The following is a 19758-nucleotide window of genomic DNA, read 5'->3' on the forward strand; positions in this document are numbered from 1 at the left end:
GGGCCACACCACTGCGGTGGTGGGCGGGGGGCGTGGCTTGTGATGGACAGCAGGCTCCCCCGCCCCGCCCACCTCGCGCCCCCCTCCCGTCTGGAAGCCCCCTTGCGGGCGCCCCGCCCCACCCCCACCACGGGCGCTGGCAGCCAGTTGGGACCCAATGGGAGGTCCGGGCGGGCGGCGAGCTAATCTTCCAGTACAGAGTCCGCTCTTTCAGAGGTGTCGGCGAGTCCCCAGCGGCCACAGTAGCGGGGCGCGGGGTGGAGAGGGGGCTGCGTAGGAACGGGCGCCCTGGGACTGTGGTCCTCTCTGCACCCTATCCGCAGCGCACCGCGGACCTCGCTGTCCCGAAGTCTGCAGCGCTGGGGCTGGGAGATCTGAGCCCTGTGCTTCCCGGGAACCACGGATGCGCGTCTTCGCGCCTCCTCTCCCTGGCTTGTAAAGTCGCTCTTCCCTCCCCCGACCAGGTGACCTTTGGGCTCGGGGATGGATCCCAGGAAGAAGTTGGCGTTTGTGGGGACGATGCCTGAACAGGAGAGACAGGTCACAGCCAAAGAGGCCAGTCGGAAAGTAAGTTTCCTTCCCCGGACCACAGCGTGTACGCACCTGCCCAAAGCGCTTTTCTCCTTGGTTCCTCCAGCACTCGTGACTGAGGACACGTACCCCCGAGAACCCAGCTCTAGGAGTGGCTTGGCACCTCTAGATCAAGGGTGCCACTAGTCCTCTGGTGTTCAACCATTTCAAGCCCAGCACTTGTCCCGGTTCTTATTAAAGGGCTCTTGTGCGTGGGGTTGCTGTGTAAAAACTCTAGTTGTGCCCAGGAGTGCTAATGCCTCGCTAATGCCCTGCTCCTCAAACGGTCTACGTCTAAGTCCTGTAGTTTAAAGGCATTCATTTTAATAATACAAGAGGTTAATTAATGCATTCTCTTAAAGACGCAAACCACGAAAAGAAGGTCAGTTTTTCAGTCACGTGCGTTTCCAATCAGCAAATGCTGAAACTTGTAGGTCGCAGACATGTGAAAAATTCATGAAGATTTGTGTGTTGTTTTAAAATATTTTGTCTGGCCTAATTGAAATCACAGTTTATATTCTCTGACATTTCCCCCCCACTTAGCTATAGTTTGGAGATGGTTTCACAGAGTGTCATAGGTGTTGATGGGTCCCTCGTGGGTGGTCATGATGAGTGCTTCCTCCCTTTCCCTGTTGACATGATCTTTGCACTTGAATTGTTTAAGTGTGTGTGTGTGTGTGTGTGTGTGTCTGTGTGTGTGTGTCTGTGTGTCGTGTGTGATGGAGGTCAGGGGCATCTTACTGGACTTAGTGCTCTTTTTCCACTATTTATGTCCTGGGGACTGAACTCAGGTCATCAGGCCTAAAAGCAAGTGCCTTTACCCATCTTGCCTTACTTTACTTGAATTAAAAGAAAAGGCAATTATTTATTTTGCCTGTATATGGGAAAGAACGGGGTGGGGGAGAGAATCTAGGTTGAGAGGTAAGCAGAAGCTGTCCAGGAGTTGGTTTTTCCCTCCTTTCAGCAAACTTAGGTCCTCAGGCTTCATGGTGGTGCCTCCGCTCACTGAGCCATTCAGCTGGTCTTGAACGTGGTCATTAATATAGAACTTAATACTGCAAGTATTTCTTTAGGTCTGGTATGCTGGACTGGAGCTTGCTGCCTTTGTACAGGTCCCTGAAATTAATTAATCCAGCAGGTTTATCAAGTGTCCCTGGTTAGGGAAATTCACCTAGACTCTGGCGTGTAGAAATGAAGGGAGCGTAGGTTAAGGAAGGACGGGGAGAGAGGTTCCTGAATAGGCAATTCTTAGAGTGCGAAGACAGCCCACACAGGGCACGGGTGGCCAGAGCAGAGAAGGAGATGCAGCCTGTCTTTCGAAGTGTTCCTGTGAGAGAGTTAAGTCTTTATCTAATCAGGTCAAATTTAAGACCTGCTCCTCTCTTGAAGCAGTTGGTTAACTGCCCTGGCTCATGCTGGCCTCCCCCGAGTCTGAATTACACTGATAATGGTTTTAGGCAGTCACCGAACCTGTTGTGTGCAGGATGCTTTATTAGTTCATACCCCTGTGTTCACTTTCCCATTCAGTTCTCACCACCCGCGCCGCTTTGACTTTATTCTGCTTTCGAAGTGCTGAGAATCAAACCCATGGCCCTGTGCTCATGAATGCTTTGATGTAGACTCTTGCTTTAACTTTGTGCTCAGGACCAACTCAGGGCCCCTAGCATTCTGCTAGTGGCTCTGTCCCCAGCTCCAGCCATATTAACTTTCACCTCCCTATTACCATTTTGTCCTTGTACTTGGTTGTTCAACTTGAAGCTTTTTTGGAACATTGTTTCAGAAATGCTAAGGTCCGAGGACCCAGCTACCACCTAAGAGGTTTCCCTTAGGGAAGTTACTTTCATATAGGATGGCGCACAGTGTCATTGTAAACAGTAAGGTAGGTGCTGGGGGCACAGAAGCCTTTTACACACTGAGAAGCACCAAGAGAACCAGAAATGTTAATCAAGCTGGGTGTCTCTTCAGTGGGGGAAATAAAAAAAAAATCAAATGCCTTCATTTTATCCAGAAAGCTGGGAGTAGATTTTGTGAATGACCTGGTGACCTATTTGCTATCTGTGGAGGCAAACTCACCCACCTTTTGTCATAGCGGTACACCTCGCCCAAATTCCTTAGAATGATTAACTCAGATTCTTCCCTCTCTAGATCATTGCCCACCTTTAGGGGAGATGTCAGGAGTACCTTATGGCCCGCTGACCTCTACAGTCCTATGAAATCGCACTAGATTCTAGGCCTTTTGGCCAAAGAGCCCACCTTTGTGGTCACATGTATCTTGCAAAGGGATTTCTGTGTAGGCACACTTTCAGCTTTACTGTGCACCTAGATGAAATGATTGTTGCCTGGAAACCTTCACCAAAGCTGTGCTTTAAAGATTTTGGCAGTGAACCGCCTGACATTAGAATCCCTGGAGTCTGATCCAGGTTGGCGAAGTCAATCTGAACCAGGTAGGTCTCTATTCTCAGGTTCGGGAAAGGAGATGGGGAATGGTAAGGATGATTCTGTTTTACTGGATGATCAGGCAAGACTTCCAGGGCAAATTCCCACTGAACTAGAGTTCCAAGTGGTTCAGATATCAGGGAAGCATTCTGAACTGCCCTATTATCCAAGTCCTGAGGCACAAGGTTGATAATAGGAAACAGGTATTTGATCTTTGTCCTGGCTTCCTGAACCTTGAGATTTCTTCATTCAGAGAGAGAGTTTTATTGTTCACAGGAAGAGCTCCTTCAGCTTCACTGGGGTCCGTTAAGAGTCAGACCCTGATGTGCTTGATAGCTGTTGGGTCTGCTTACCAGAGAAACCAGCCATGTGGTTTGGGTATTAGAACCTTCAGCTCCCACCCACTTCTTCTGAAGGACTGAAGGGACTTGAATTAGTTAATCACAAATGACTCATGATTTTATCCACCCTGCCTACCAAGCAGAACCTCCATAAAACCCCCACAGGGTGAGTTTGGGGAGTTTCTAGGAAGCGAACCTTGTGAAGAGTCTCTGGGTGTGTGGGTGGCCTGTCTGCAGAAGGCAAGGCACCTCTGGGGACCAACTCCCTCATCCTTGCTCCGTGCAGCTCCTCCACTCGGCTGTTCTTGCACTGTATCCTTAAGAATGTGTTTCTGTGAGCTGCTCTAGTGAATTATCCATCTTGAAGTCTTGCAAGACCCCGGCTTACAGCCAGTCATTCAGAAGCACAGAAGCACCTGCTAGCATTAGCGTATCTTCCATGACCAGCCCCTGTCCCACTGGGCCCGTGCTCACTTCAGGCACTGTTAGAACTGTAAGAGGTATCCAGGCCGTGTCGGTGGGGAAACTCAGGCAGAAGTTTAATAACTCCCTCAAGGTGGCTTGTTTATAAGAGAAAATTTAGTAATATTTGGTCCTAGGACAGTCTGACCAGTTTTCTCAAAAACACATGGTCCTTGGGACTTTATACCATCTAATGTTACTGAACTAATGGGTTTGGCTTAATTTTTCAACCCTGAGATGCTTAAACACAGGGACCAGACTTACAACATTTAAAGTCAGTCCTCTGCAGTGTGCTTTCCAAGTGCAGAGTGCCAGGGAAGTACCCTGAGGCCAGGGAAGTCCAAACTATGTCATAGGCTGCTGTTAGCTCTTAAGTGTCTGGGTGTGTTGAAGGGAGTGCAAGCTATATGGAATGATGTAGTTCTTTTTCTGAGATGGGAGGGCTTTGCTGTGTAGTACTGGCTAGCCCACTATTTACCGTGTAGCCCAGGCTGCTCTACAGCAGTCTCCCAACTCTGCTGAAATCACAGGCGTAAGTGACTACAGTCTGCCTCTTTCTCTTCCATAGTATGCAAAGATACCTTTCGGTTGTTCAAGTGTGAATGGATTATAGCATCGTTTCACCCTCTGTGTTTTTCTTCTCTAAGGGGCAGTGACCACCAGGTGTTGTAGATCCTTCAGTGCCCAAATCACAGGTGTGTGTTACCAAGCCTGGCTTTTTATTTCATTTTTATTCTTTTTTTCCGCTTTCATTTCTTTTATTTATTTGTATGTGTGTGAGTGTTTTTCGCCTGCATAATATCTGTGCATCATATTAGGCTCCTGGTGTCCAGAAGAGTGTGGCAGGTCCCCTGGAACTGGAGTTAAATTGAACCCGAGTCCTCTGGAAGAGCACTCATTGCTTTTAACCACTGAGCCAGCACTAATGCTTTACTGACAGTCATTTCAGTCTGAATCAGAAGGGAGGCCACAGAGGTGATGTGATCGCTGCTCACTGATAACCGTTAACCGTGGTATAAGGTGTCACCTTGGTTGGGTGACTTGATATCATCATCCTGATTTACACTGCTTTGTCCTGTGAAGCTCTTGCCAATGCCCCTTCCTTCCTTCCTTCCTTCCTTCCTTCCTTCCTTCCTTCCTTGTGATGTTGGATGGACCTCTGCCTAATAGGTACTGTCTACACCCACATCCCTCTGTTTTTGTTTCGTAAACTAAGTTAAAGAAGAAAGTAAGATCGAGGATAGGCTCAGTCAGTAAAGCAGAAAAGCTTTATTTTTATTTGGGTGTGGCTGGGGCATGTCTAGTGCTGTGACAAAAACAGAAGTGGAAAGCAACTTGGGGAGGAAGGTTGAATTTCAAATTTCAGTCCCATATCCCACCTGTCATGGAGGGAAGTTGAGACAGGAACTCAAACAGGAGGGGTGCTGTTTCCTGGCTTGGTCCCCCATGGTTTGCTCAGCCTGCTTTCTTTCTTTCTTTCTTTCTTTCTTTCTTTCTTTCTTTCTTTCTTTCTTTCTTTTTAAAGATTTATTTATTTATTTATTTTATGTGAGTACACATAGCTATTTTCAGACACACCAGAAGAGGGCATCAGATCCCATTCCAGATGGTTATGAGCCACCATGTGGTTGCTGGGAATTGAACTCAGAACCTTCGGAAGAGCACTTAGTGCTCTTAAACCGCTGAGCCATCCCTCCAGCCCTTAGCCTGCTTTCTTATATCATCAGGTAACAAGGGGTGGCACCACTCCCCATGGGATGGGCCCAACCACACCAATCTTAATTTAAAAACTGCCCACAGGCTTGGCATAATGGAGGGCTCCTTTATATCCTTTCCCAGAATGACTCTAGCCCGTGTCAAGTTGACATAAAAACTAGCCAGGACAAGATGGACCCCAGGGCCTTGTGCTTGCACACAGAGCTACACCCCCTAGCCAAACAGTGACCAGAGATTGTGAAATCCGCCCTTTCAGAATGTAAGCTTTGCTGGTGCCAAAAAGCCAGGCGGCTGAGTAGCTAGCAGTGTGTTCCTTATCTCTGCTGTACTTTTGACTTGAGCTTTACCTATCTAGTCTAGATCTTACAGGCTGCTCCTAGGAGGGGCCCCAGGCTCAGTCTTTTCTCTTTTTACTTTTTCTTGTAGAAAATTGGCCCCGTGGGTGTGCTGCCTTTAACTTTCCTTCCTGGCTTCACCCCCTCTCCCCTAGCCCCCAGTTGTTATTTAGATCTATAGCTTGGTTTTTTGTTTTGTTTCCCTTTCCCCTTTTCTTTTTCTTCTCGGCCAGGTCCTGATCTGTAGGCTAGACTGGCCTTGAACTCCCAGTCCTCCTCCTCATTCCCCTGCTGTCACTGAGCAGCTCTTTTCTCCTTTCCTGTAGAACCAGAGGACACATCTAGCTTCTTTTCAAGGTCATGCACTTTGCGAATACCTTTGCCTTTCCTCTCTACTTTTCTGGAATCTCGAGGACCCAATCCCTCTTCACCTCCACCTCCCTCTGCACATGCAGCCATCCACCGACATTTACTGACGTCTCTCCCATCGCCTGTGCTCTGCCCGAGCTGTTTGTTGTGCCTGACTCCCTTATGGAAAGATCCCTGTCGTTCCCTTTTCACTCTCGGACCACGCTGCATTTTTCTCATTATCTTATTGGCTATGAAAGAAACACATTATCATATATATCCAGTTATAAAATGCAATAATAAGTTATACCTCTGTACCTCACCTGACCTAAGAAGAAGGATAAAGGGTTGGAGGACTCAGAGAGGGTCAGGGACATGATAAGAAGAACTACAGAGTCAACTAACCTGGGCCCCTGGGGCTCCTGGAGAATGAACCACCAACCAGAGAGCAAGCACGGGCTGGACCCAGGCCCCTCCAGATGTGTAGCAGATGTGTGGTGTGGTCTTCACATGGATCCTCTAACAAATGGAGCTGGGGCTGTCTGTGATTCTGTTGCCTGCCTTTGGATACCTTTCCCTCAGCTGGGCTGCCTTGTCTAGCCTCAGTGAGAGAGGATGCGCTTAGTCCTGCTGTAATTTGATGTGTCAGGGCAGGATACCCATGGGGCGGGGCTTTCCCTTCTCCAAGGAGAAGGGGAGTGTGGAATTGGAGGGAGGTGTGAAGGGGCACTGAGAGGAGAGGAGGGGGGGGCTGCGAGTGGGCTGTAATGTGACTAAATGAAAAAAGAAAGAGGATACTGGGGCTTAGGAGAGGGTAAGAGCACGTGGGCAAGGCTGAGGGTCTGAGGCTGAGTTCTCAGCACCCATAGAAAGTTGGACATGGCAGTGGTCACCTGTTAACCCAGCAGTGTGGCAGGTGGACAGAAACAGGCTTCTAGGAACTAGCTGACCAGCCAGCCTAGCTAAAATGGTTCGCTTCCATTTTAGTGAGAAATCCTGTTTTAAAGGAGAAAGTGGAGTGTGGTAGAGGAAAACCTCCTATGTCCTCTTTTGGTCTCCACATGTGCAAACATGGGTGCATGTGCTGCACACTTACACACATGGGTGCATGTATCTGCACACTCATATGCATGTGCCGCATACATGGCAATACACTTTCTCCCCTGTATTAGTCAGGGTTCCCTAGAGAAAGAGAACTGATAGAATGAATGCCCTCCTCTCTCTGTAAATGGGTTTAACAGAGCGGGTTACAGACTGTGGATCGACTATTCCAACAATGGCTGCCTTCAGTGGAAAGTACAAGAACCCAAGTTGTTCTGTCCATGAAGTTGATGTCTCAGCTCTTCGGTTTACACCAGGATTCTGAGGAAGTGGGTCCTAATACTAGTAAAGGACTGAACAGGGCCACAAGAGTCAGGGCAAGCGGGCAATGACTGTCGACCTGACCTGCCTCTGTCTTGCACTTGTTTTAACCAAGGTTGTATTGTTTTGGGTTTGAACCCAGAGCCACAGGTATACCAAGCACATACTCTACCATTGAGCTACACCTGTAGTTCAACCTTTCATGTTTAAAATCACTGTCATGTGTATATGGATAGACGAACAATGCATGCTCTAGTTCTGCTGGTGTCTAAGATCTATAAAGAATTATAGCAGCGTATTTAGCGTTTTCAGTAGATGTGGCAGCTGTAATGTTTATTTTGAGGCGACTTTTATTTTAGTGTCCTTTCTCTGGCTTAACTGTTTTTGTTTTAAAATTCACATTGAAATGTAATCCCAGCACTACAGCAGTATTAAGAGATAGGCCCTTTAGGAGGTTACGGAGCAGTGAGGGTTGAGTCCTTGTTAAATTGGGATTAAGTGCTCATGTGGAAAGTCTTAATGGAAAGTGTTTGCTCCCTGCCTCCTGCCTCATTCTTTCTCTTCCACCAGTGAGGACTCTGGTTCATCTCTCCCACCAGGGCAACAAGGGACCACCTTGAATAAAAAGCAGCTCTTACTAGACACTGACCTATTGGCTCTGATCTGGGCTTCCTTTAATGGTGTGATATATATATATATATATGCATATATATATATATATATACATATATATATATATATATATATATATATATAATTTTGTTCTTTATAAATGACTGTGCTGTTTGTTATTGTTGCCCAGCTACATTAGGAGACAGATAATGGAGACTGTTGTAACAAGTACATGGCATTGGGAAGTGGGTAGAGGCCAGAAGAGTTTGAAGATCAGGCCAGAAAAAACCATAGATTAGTCTAAACAAGGTGCTGAGGGTGATTCTGGGGAGGGCTCTGAAGGGAGTGTATGTAGACATTAGGGCTTTTTCCAGAGACCTGACTCTGATTTTGTTTTTGAATTATTATTATTATTATTATTATTATTATTATTTACCAGCAGATGTGAAACTCAGCCATCACTTCCAAAGAAAAACAAGATGGTTTACTCTGAGGCCAAGTGTGAGCAACAATGGGGAAGCACAGATATCATAAGTATCATGCTCTGACATGGTCATGGCTTCAGAATGTTTGTATAGACATGGAACAGTGAAAACTATAAGTACATCATAGGGGCGTCAGATAGGCAGGGTACAGTGAAGGAGGGAAACATGGGCTCCGTGTCCCAGATGCTCTCTGACAGTATTCTCAGCCTGTGTTTAGGAGAAGTTTGAGGTCAGCACATTTCAGAATGACTTACCTAACAGGCAAGAATGGATGTTAGATCAAGCAACAGTTATTAAGAAGGCTAAAGATAACCCAAGAAACTAAGTTGGCTCAGGATCCAGCAATATTCTAGCTCTCCATAGCACTGGCCAAACGAACTGGGTTTGATTGTCAGCTCAGCACCCACAATCATCCTTGGATTCAGGTCCTGGAGATCTGGCACCCTATTCTGGCTACTGAGGAGATTCAGCGTGCAAGTGGCACACAACTATGTAAGCAAAAGCGCCCACGCGAATAAAAAACAAATGCTTTTAAAGTGCCCAGGTGGTTGCTTGCTAATTAATGGCTTGCTGACAGGAGTCTCGGAACATTTGCTGCTGGATTTGAAAGGAGTACTTCGTATCAGTGGGAAATCTTGGGCTATCGCTGGGAGGAATTTCATGGACCAGTGAAGGCTGTGGAAGGAACAAATGATCCAAGGGAGATGGTGACAAAGCATTGGCTTTCCGAGTGTGGAGTTTGGGAGTTGCCGGCTGTAATCGGTAAAGGGAACAGACATGTAACTTCCCCAGATTCTTGGGTCTGAGTCAGATCTTTGGAAGCAATTGGCTTACTCGGTAGACCTAATGGGACTGGTATCTTTACAAAAGAGGCTTGAAAAGGGAAGGGTGTGTGTGGTCCTTTGAATCTGCAGTGATTAAGATGAGACTAGCGTCACTGAAGTGAAATCTTCTGGGAAGTGTTTTCTGGGAGCACAAAGAAGCCGTGTGAGATAGCCAAGGTTGTACCTCTTGCTAAAGCTGAGTGTAATGTGTAAGAATCACCCAGGTGGTACTGGTTTTGAAGGCATGAAGGGGTCATGGAGAGCAGCTGAGGCTCGGCAGTGTGAGGGGTCAGGGAAGGCCGTTGGTGAAGGTGCAGCCTCAGCTGCAGTTGATGGCCCAGGCCTAAAGGGGCCATGCAAAGAAGTTGAGGCTTGGCACCATGAAAGGAACCTACGTGAGGCTTTTGGTGAAGCCTAGTTGCATCAGAAGATCCCAGCATATTGGAGACTCCAGTACCATGGGATGATCACCAGGAATAGCAGCAGCAGTGGAGTGAAGTCAACCAGAGCCCAGAGTGCTACATAGGGCAGAGCTGGAGATATAACCTAAGCCCTTTGGAGGAGCCCAGAAGATCATGTGTGGATCCCAGATACTGCCTTGGATACCCCAAAATGTTAGAGATGCCACAGCTGTGGATTACCTGCCAAGGAAAGCTGCCAACAGGGAGTGGAACCAGCCCACAAGAACGAAGTTTGTTCTGCTGAGTGCTAGATCTGCCAACGGCAGTCAACAAGGATGTAGGGAGCTGTCGATCTGAAGAGCACTGTGATGCTGAACATAGGGAGGCAGAGTTTGGAGTTTGACAAGCTGGCTTTTGGTCTTGCTTTTGTCCAGCATCTTCTCACTATGTCATTTAGGAACGGTAAGGTGTATCCTGTGATGTCAGAGGTACGTGATTTGCTTTTTGCTTTTGCTTTTATAGGGGATTACAGTTAAGGGAGTGGATGAATCTTAGAAGAGACTTTGAACGTTGGCCTTTGAACACTATTGAGACCGCGATAGAGTATAGAGACTATTGCAGCTGGACTAAATGTATTTTACATCATGCTATGGCTAGATATGGCCCCATAGACTCATGCGTTTGTACAAGCCTACAGGGGCAAGAAGTGGAATGTGGTGGTTTGAATATGCTTGGCCCAGGGAGTGGCACTGTTAGGAGGTGTGGCCTTGTTGGAGGAAGTGCATCACTGGGGTGGGCGTTGAGACACTCCTCCTAACTGCCTATAAGTCAGTCTTCTAGCTGCCTTCTGATCAAGATGTGGAACTCTCAGCTGCTCTTGTACCCCGTCTGCCTGGACGCTGCCTTGCTTCTGCCTTGATGTTGATAATAGACTGCACCTCTGAACCTATATAAGCCAGCCCCGATTAAATGTTGTTCTCTATAAGAGTTGCCTTGGTGTCTCTTTACAGCAATGGAAACCCTAAGATGGAAATAATGATGCAATTGTATCTATCCTCAAAAAATAAATTATTAATTTAGAAAGGAAGTTCAAAGGAGTGAGAGTTCCTTAGCTCTTCTGCCCTATGAGGAATGTGTGTCTTTGAAGTAGGGAGCAGTGTCCAAGAGACCCCAGATCTTCTCACCTTGATCTTCGAATCCTGACCTCTAAACTATGAGAAGTCTATTGCATTTGTAGGAGACCCATCTGAGGTGCTTTGTTACCCAGCCTGATGAGACCAAGGCAGGTGGTATTTCCATGGGATTAGATGAGATTACCAGAGAATGTATACATTTGAAGAAGAGACCAATAGGGTAAGCTCAGGAGGGGAGAGGGCTAGGAGGTGGGTAGGAGGGGAATAGGGTGGCATCCCAGCACTTAGCACTTTGGGACCTACAAGACTCTAAGAAAGGACTTAGAGTGGTATAGAATATGAGAAATCCTAGGAGTTCGGGTCACCTGGCGGCTGACCATGGCAGCCATAAAAGCCTCTGGTAGGTGGTGGAGTCCAAGAATGCTCTTTGAGTGTGTGTGTGTGTGTGTGTGTGTGTGTGTGTGTGTGTGTGTGTGTGTGTGTGTGTGTGTGTTTGTTTCCATATTTTAGTATTTTAGGAAGAAGGGCTGTAGGCTGTAAAAGATGTAACATGGTGTCCAGTGGTGGAAAGAGTGAGGGACTTGGAGGTAGTTTGGCCTCTAGGTGGCACCCGAGATCTCTCTAGGTTAGTGGTAAAGCTTGAGAGCAGAGGCAGCACCTAAGGGGTGGGAGTGGGGGAGGGCTGTCTCCCAGTCTTACTGCAGAGTTTACAACAGAGCTGGGGAGGAGAGTAGTCAGGGAGAAGCACCAGGACCTGTGAGACAGAAGCATTGTCTTTCACTTTCCTTCTGGCCCCATCTATTCTTCCTATAATTTAACTACGTTATTCCACCACAACAGGCCTTTCAGAAACAGAACTTAAAAACTCTCCAGCGAGCTGGTTGGCTTATTTCCATTTCCTATTTACAGTGTAAAAGTCCTACCGAGCAGCTAGCTTTGCATCTTGGAAACCACTGCTTCCATGGGGAGTTGGCCAGAAGCTGTCTCTGCCCCGCCCAGGTGCCTGAAGATTAAATGAGTATTTTCATACCTGAATGCTGCTGTCTTCTGTTGTAAGGGCAAATGTTTCCGGAGCTCCTCTAGAGTCTTTTTAAAATTCTTTCTTTTTTTTTTTTTGCTGCAGTTATAATATTATTTATTATAAATAATTAAGAATTCAGTATAATCAATAATTAACATATATAACAAAAAGTAATATTTTAAGTATAATTAATTTTTGACAACTCTGCTTAAGTCTTGTTTTTACTCTTTTAAAGGTATTTTTTTTTTAATATTCTGGATATGAATCCACTTCTGTAAAATGCATAGCTGGCATTTTCTTTAGCTCTCCAGTAGCTTCTTAGTTTTATGAAGCCCCACTTCTGCATTGTTGGCCTTAATCCTTAGGCAAATGGAGTCCTATTCAGAAAGTCCTTTCCTACACACATGTCCTGGAGGGTCCTGCCTCCGGGTTCTTGTAGAACTTCAGTATGGTGGCTTCACACTGAGATCTTTGGTCTGTTCAGAGTTACTTTTCATGCAAGGTGATACACGTGGGTTTATTTTATTCTTCTACAGTTGGACATCCAGATTCCAAGCACCAGTAGCCGAAGATGCTTCCTTTTCTCCAGCATATGTTTTTGCTATTTTGTTACATATTACATTGCTGAAGGTGTGCGTATTTGTATTTGAGTCTTTGGTTTTGTTTCACTGGCCTACATGTCTCTTTCTGGACCAGAGCCACACTGTTTTAACACGTCAGCTCTGCAATAGATCATAAGTTAAGGAAACAGTAACTCCTCCAGCTTTGCACTTTTTGCTGAGGATGGTTTTGGCTGTATGGGGTGGGGGTGGGTCCTGTGTGATTTGATGTGACTTCTAGAATAGCTTTGTCTGTTTTCTTACAATATTATTTCTATCCATGAACATGGGATGTCTTTCCATTTTCTGGTCCCTTTCTCTATGGAGCTCCTGAAGGGTTTAAAGTTCTCACTGTAGAGCTCTTCTGCTCTTCTGCTCCTCTGGCTAGGCGTATCCCTCACAGTTTTATTTTCTTTGAGGCTGTTGGGAGTGGGGGGCGTGTCTGTGATATCTTTCTCTGTTTGTTGTTGGTGTGTGGAAAAGCTTTTGAGTAGGGCAAGTTGCTTCTGTGTTTTGCCACATTGCTGAATTTGTTGATCACCTCTAGAAGTTTTCTGGTCTCTACTGTAGCCTGTCATATCACATGCTAATAGGGAGGGTTTGTCTTATTTGTGTCCCTTTAATTTCTTTCTCTTGCTTTCTTGCTCCAGTTAGTGTGTTGGGCGCCATATTGAAGAGGAGCAGGGATGGTGGACGACCCTGTCTCATTCCTGACTTCAGGGGGTTGCTTCAAGCTTTTCTGTTTGGGGTGATGTTGGCTGTGGGTTTCTTTTACATGGCTGTTATTATGTTGAAGTATGTCCCCTCTAGCCCTACATTTGTATGTACTTTTATCATGAAGCATGTTGGATTTGGCCAATGGCTTTTTCTGGATTTCGTGAGATGGTCACGTGATTGTTGTATTCAGGTCCACTTATGTGGTTTATTGTGTTTATTGCTGTGTGTTTGTTTGTTGCACCATCCTTGTGTTTCAGGGATAAATCCACCTTGTCATGGTATGTATGTGATTCTTCTGATATTTGCATGTATTTTGTTTGTAAATATTTTATTGAGTATTTTTGGCTCTATGTTCCTCAGCAATTTTTTTTTCTTTCTGTGTGTGCCTTTACTAGGTTTTGCTATTAGAAGAATGGCAGCTTCATAGAAAGCGTCTGGGAGTGCTTCTTTCATGTGTGTGCATGTGTGTGCATGTATGTGTACTCATGTGTGTGCATGCCTGGTGGATTCTGGTTGGGAGAGACTGCCATGATCTTTCACAAGGTTTGCCTTTCTGCTGTGAGATCTGGGCATGTGGACTCCTTTTGTTCTGTGTTTGATAAGGACAGAGCAGCCTGGGGCAGAAGAGAGCACTCGAGCGGGTGGAGCCTGGAGGTTGGAGATGGCTCTGGTGGACTGAAGATAGAATGTGTATTTCATTTCCAGCCTGGAGTGTGGGGTTAGATACTGCTGTATGCACAAGTTTTGTGTGTCCTGGGAGGAGTGGGGACTAGGCAAGACAGGGGATGCTATGACCAGAAACCTAGAAATTCCTTGTGATTCAGGTAGAGGTGGCCAAACTAGGCCAGGATACTGGATGTAGAATCTGGGCTAGATTTGGCAAGTTTGGGAGGGTACATGGAAAAGAACATCAGGCAGAGCCTCAGGGATAGCCTCCACCCCCAGGGATACACACACACACACACACACACACACACACACACACACACACACACAGAGAGAGAGAGAGAGAGAGAGAGAGAGAGAGAGAGAGAGAGAGAGAGAGAGAGAGGGAGGCTCTTCTGTTGTGTATACATGAAGCACCTGGCTTTCACTCTCAGCAACCTGTGTTCTGGTCTGAAGGATGAATGAGTAGTGGGCCCTTAGCTATGATGAATGTGCTAACCGTACTCTCAGTGTGGGAAACTTCCAGGCCTCTGTGTCCAGCACACAGCTTAGTGTCAGATTCTGTGGTCCTGTCCTGTCACAGAATCTGAGACTCTTCTTGCACCTTAGAGGGCTGGCCAGCCCCGCCCCAGGGTCTTTCTTGGAGGCCCTTCCTAGTGAAGGCTCCTCTGGTTGAGCTGGTAATCTTTTTGAGTGCTGAAATGTTTTCTTTGCCAGGTGTCCCTCCCCCAAACAGGGCCCTTTTGTCCTAGGGGCTCATGGGAACATGAGCTGCCCATCTGCCTCTGGGGCCCAGGCTTCTTAGTTTACAGAATAGTTGTTTGGGACAGCAAGGTGTGTGTGTGTGTGTGTGTGTGTGTGTGTGTGTGTGTGTGATATGTATATATAAATCTATGTGTACATGTGAATTTTGTTTTAGGAAACAGCAAAGTTTACATGTGTGGGATTCAGAATCTATGGGTGCAAGAAGACTCTTCAGAGACCTGTTCTAGAGTGAATGAGTATGAGAATAATGGAGTTTGCCCTTGGATTTATACAAAGGGGACAGAAAAGCACCACAAAATTTTAGGTAGAACTTCAGGCATGGGGGCACATGCCTATAATTGTGGTATTCAGAAAGCAGAGGCGGCAGGATTGCCACAAGTTTGAGGCCAGGCTGGTCTATAGAAAAAGTTTAGGGCCATCTGGGATTATAGTAAGATTCTGTCAAAAAAGAAAAACAGGACCAAAAACCTCCAAAGCATTCTAGGTAAACAAGCACACCCTGCTCTATACATATAGATCACCCCATTTGTTTAAATATACTTAGATAGGTTTACATAACATCTGACATTTGTTCATCAGTATAGATGGAAGATTCTTGTGTTCCAAAGCTTAGCCGTTACACAGAGCTGAGGACCTACTGGGCAGCAGTATCAAGAGGGATGATCAGCTTGCTGAGTTGGTGGACAAAGGGTATTTGGCTCCAACAATGATGATGAACAGGAGATAATGAAAAACACACACACACACACACACACACACACACACACACACACATGCACACGAACACACGTACACACACACATACAACTTATAGATACACCTAAGAAAACCATGTTATGAGAACTTAGTAGAAATATTTGACTAGTAGCCAGAGAATTTTGTAGAAGCAAATGAGTTAAAGTTTTACTGAAGTTTACTGATTTCTACCTGCTTGTTAAAGACCCTACCCCTTTTTTTCCCGGGAAAAATAAACACTGCCCGGAGGAGTAGTTACCACAGCTATCTTGGCAAAGGTCAAACTGCAGATCCTGTTTGTTAAGAACGATATCCTTTTACCTGCCAAAGTGTGTATGCCTTAATTATTAATGTTGCCGGACTCAGGGTGTTACAATATATGGCCAAGGCAGGGCTAACCATTTATTCTCAATAGGCCAATTAAAAGAGCCAAATTAAAAGTGGAAATCAGAAAAGGAGATTTATTTAATGTGGCAATGTTGGCAAGATACACTGAGCCACTTTGTCCTGCTTCTTAATCTGGCCACATGGAAGTTCGATACTCTAATAAATGTTTATATACTTATATTGCTGCCCACATAACATCGGTGTGCAAAAACATTTGTTCTAGTAAACATGCCCTATGGAAATTCCTTAGGGGACATGGGACTCAAAGACCACCCCTGTTACCAGACTTATAAAAATTGCAAGAAACTGTGCTGGCCTTTACAAAGTGTGCCCTTGGGTCTCAGCCTCTCATAGTTAAAGAGTTCCTTCTGTCCTGCCAAGGGCATGTTCTGTTCTTGCTAGTTGGCGTTTCCGTGACCTTACAGCTGAATATAGTGCAGATAGTGTTGACTTTACCTCTCCCTCCCCATAAATGCACAGTGTAGTCAAATCAGAAGTTACTTCATCCATGTATCTGATTGATCTCAAGCTAATTTCAGATGGGAGAGGCACATTTCAGGTCTGGTCATAGAGTTCCATACCATTATAATGGTTTTTACCATTTGTGACATGAAGAAAACTAGTTTTGGAAAAATCAACCAGGGTAGAGTCATGGTGGTTATGACTCAAGATGGCTATAGTCAAGTCAGGTCAAACCCAAGTATACATTCCCAGTCACAATGCATTTGTATTTGCAACGATCTTATAGCACCAAGGAAAAGTTAAAACCATTTGATAATTCACATTTAAAAGTTATGATGCCCTTCGGGAAGACTTCTACCAAAGTGTCTAAAGCTTGTAACGGTCTATTGGATTAAAGAGATGAACTCCAGTTACCCACCTGTGTTGCCCAGTATCCCAAATGCAAAGGTCAGCAAGTTTGCAGGAACCGGACATTCCACCAAGAAATGGTCCACCTGACGAGCAGGCTCTGCGTAGTCTCTGAGTAGTCTCTGTTGTTGCAGTGTTGGGCTCCTGCTGGAAGGCTGGGAACTCAAGCCTTAGTGTCTCACTTGTCTTTCCGTTGTTGGGCCTTGGCTTGGCCAACATTTCCTGGAAACTGAGTGAGGTTCCCTTTGGTTTTGGTTATGTATTTGGGAGATGAAAATAAAGTGCATCCTCATTTCAGAGGACTTGATTTACTGACTATTCTTCATGAGCATGGCAATGTCTGGTCCCTATGGGAGGAAAAGAACAGTGAATGACCTGGGCAAGTGGACCTCGAAGAACACAGGCTTCTTATTGGTTGGTGGATGGGTTGGTCATTGGGTTGATTGGTTGTTGAGTGGGCAGCTGTAGTGTGGATGGGTAGAGGGGTTGGTTGGTGGGTGGGCAAGTTTTTGGGTGGGTGGGTAGATGAGCTGGTTGTTGGGTGGGTAGGTGGGTTGGTTGTTGGGTGGGTAGTTGTTGGGTGGGTAGGTGGGTGAATGGGTGGTTGTGAGGTGGGCAGATTTTTGGGTGGGTGGGTGGATGGGTTGGTTGGCAGGTGGGTTGGTTGTTGGGTGGGCAGGCTTTTGGGTGGGTAGGTGGGTGGGTTGGTTGGTGGGGTTTTACTACTGGAGTTGCAGCGTGGGAAGGAACATGCTAAACAGCTCCACCAGAACTCAATCGCTGAGCTGCCACCAGCCCGAGAAGAGATCTCTTAGCCCAGAGTACTTGAGGACGTCAGGTAGGGAAAGGGTGTCATTGTGTGGACACAGAAGGGCATGGGGCCTGAAAGTGGTGAGTCCAGCTGCAAGGACGGATGCAGACACAGAGTGGCTGCTTCACGTACTGGTTCAGCTCAGTCTGCCGCGTACCCTCCACACACCAACCTCATGGGCGTTGCCAGGATTCTGTCTGTCTGAATGGTTCTTCCCTTGGGACATGAAGTCATGCCCCATGGCTCAGGTGGGGGATGGGGAAGGAGACTGCTCTGTCTTACAGAGGGCAACTGCCTGGATTTCCACACCTGTCTGTCTCTGTCTGTTAATCCTCAGGCGAAACAGCAGGTAGAGAGTTATGGATTAGTTCCCACCCGTTGTGCCGGTCGGTATAAAGGACGAATGAGTCTTGTTGCCATGAGTTTGTGCAGTCAGTTCTTACTGGAGAACAAAGCCGCAGGAGACGCGGAGCTGTCTAGCACTTGTTTGGGAATGCAAACCATGCCCCGGGAAATACTTCTCTCGCCCAGTAGGCTGCCCTCTGCCAGTGCCAGAGCCCTGGAAGAGGCCAAGGCCGAAGCTATTCCAGGGAGACCCTTGCAGCTTGGCACTCCAAGGAACTGGCTAGCCCAGCACTTTTTGTCCCTAGCCAGGTTTCTAGGAGTACATGTGGCCAAAAGGGAGCTGTGCTTCAGGAGATGATTGGGCGCTGGGTCCCAGGATGTGTGCTCCCTGTTCAGTATCGTGTGCATGGCTTTTGTGCTGGGACCCACAGTCCACACCTGTGCCGTGTGATGAGGCTGCGGTTTTATTGGGTGACGATAAACAAAGCAAACAGGCCCAGAACAACGGTATGCAGTGTGTGTGCGTGCAAGTTCCTGAGCCGGCCGCAGACTCCCGCAGACTGAAGACGCCTTTTCTTGCCTCCAGCCTGTCCGGCTGGGAAGGGCTCCTGTCCCTGCTAATGAGCAAGACCTCTGGAAAGTACTTTCCTCATAGCACCACAGGCGTTGTGAAGCTGAACTGTGGGAAGGGAAGGAGCGACGGTGGACCCCAGCTATGGAGAAAGCTCAGGGCAAGATGCACCAGAATCCAGAGCAGTCTTTCCTGGCAAGTCTGAGTCACCCGCAGGTGACATTGCTGTCTGTGCAGAAGAGATGCACCTTCAGGAGGAGCCCCGGGCTTGGGAGCTTGGCCAGACGGGAATCTTCAGAGGAAAAAGGTCCTCCCCAGCCAGAGGAAGAACTGTCAACGGGTGCTTTAGCTAGAACCCTGGAAAGGAGGTCCCAGGTCAGTTCAGTGGAACACAAACTCAGAGGCTCTGGGGACAGAGACTAAGTTTGCACCTAGAGGTAGCTCCAGCTCTCCTGGGGAGAGGGGTGGAGGAGAGAGACTGGCATATGTTGAAGACCCATGGTACCTTGGTATTGATTACAGAAACAGTTTTATTTAAAGATTCTATAATTTGCTAGCATCTCAGAATCATCTGAGATGCTTCTTTATTGATCTTATCTCTTTATTAAGAGATAAAGCTTAGCAGTACATGTAGACTATGGGGCCCTGGGTTGAATCTCCAGGATCCACCCCCAGTATTTTTAATTGCCTTTTGTTTTTGATGAGTTTGTAAACAATTCCAAGAGACTGTTTCCAAGTTTCTTCCTGGGCAGGGGCATGTGAAATGTAGCCGATGGAGTAGCTGGCAGGGGTCCTGGCATGAGCACCTTTGTATTGGAAACACACTCTGACCCTGCTTCTGAGGGCTTGAATGGAATCTCTTTTCTGCATCTGAGCCAAGGATCTGGTTTTGCCTCCGAGTTATGGGATTTCCCAGGCTGTTCCAGATGACAGCATGGAGCTGGTCTCTGTCCTTGAACCCACTGAGCATTGCTAACGGGCATCCTGAGACAGTGTGGAGTGGCTTCTGGAGAGGGTACCACTGCCTTAGAATTTTTATTTTGTAAATCTGGTTTGCTGACGTCGGAAATAATACATGATACGCATGCACACACAAACACACAGCAAGAGAGACCCAAACAGAGACGAGTAAGCTCGCTAACTTTATTAATTTTACTTACTTGGGCGAGGGAGATGGCTTAATTCCTAAAATATTTGTTGTGCAGGCATAAAGGCCTGAGCTTGGGTCCTTGGCACTCACGTAAAA

At 46.7% G+C, this 19758-nt stretch overlaps 1 protein-coding gene across 3 annotated transcripts in view; it reads left to right on the forward strand.

The window, feature by feature from the left end:
• Positions 1-483: 483 nt before the first annotated feature.
• ATP7B (ATPase copper transporting beta) overlaps positions 484-19758 on the forward strand; it is a gene marked incomplete at both ends in the record, with an annotated part of 61613 nt that continues 42338 nt past the window's right edge. The window contains one exon of one of the 3 annotated variants that reach the window (XM_080929106.1): positions 484-567. In XM_080929106.1, coding sequence (XP_080785232.1) covers positions 484-567 — 84 coding nt within the window. Of the gene's footprint in view, positions 568-18656; positions 18888-19758 lie in introns of those variants that run through there. The other 2 variants (XM_080929107.1, XM_080929105.1) reach the window with 2 other exon arrangements.

The sequence above is a fragment of the Micromys minutus genome (genome assembly GCF_963924665.1).
Source record: "Micromys minutus genome assembly, chromosome: 14".
In the NCBI taxonomy this organism is placed as follows: Eukaryota; Metazoa; Chordata; class Mammalia; order Rodentia; family Muridae; genus Micromys; species Micromys minutus.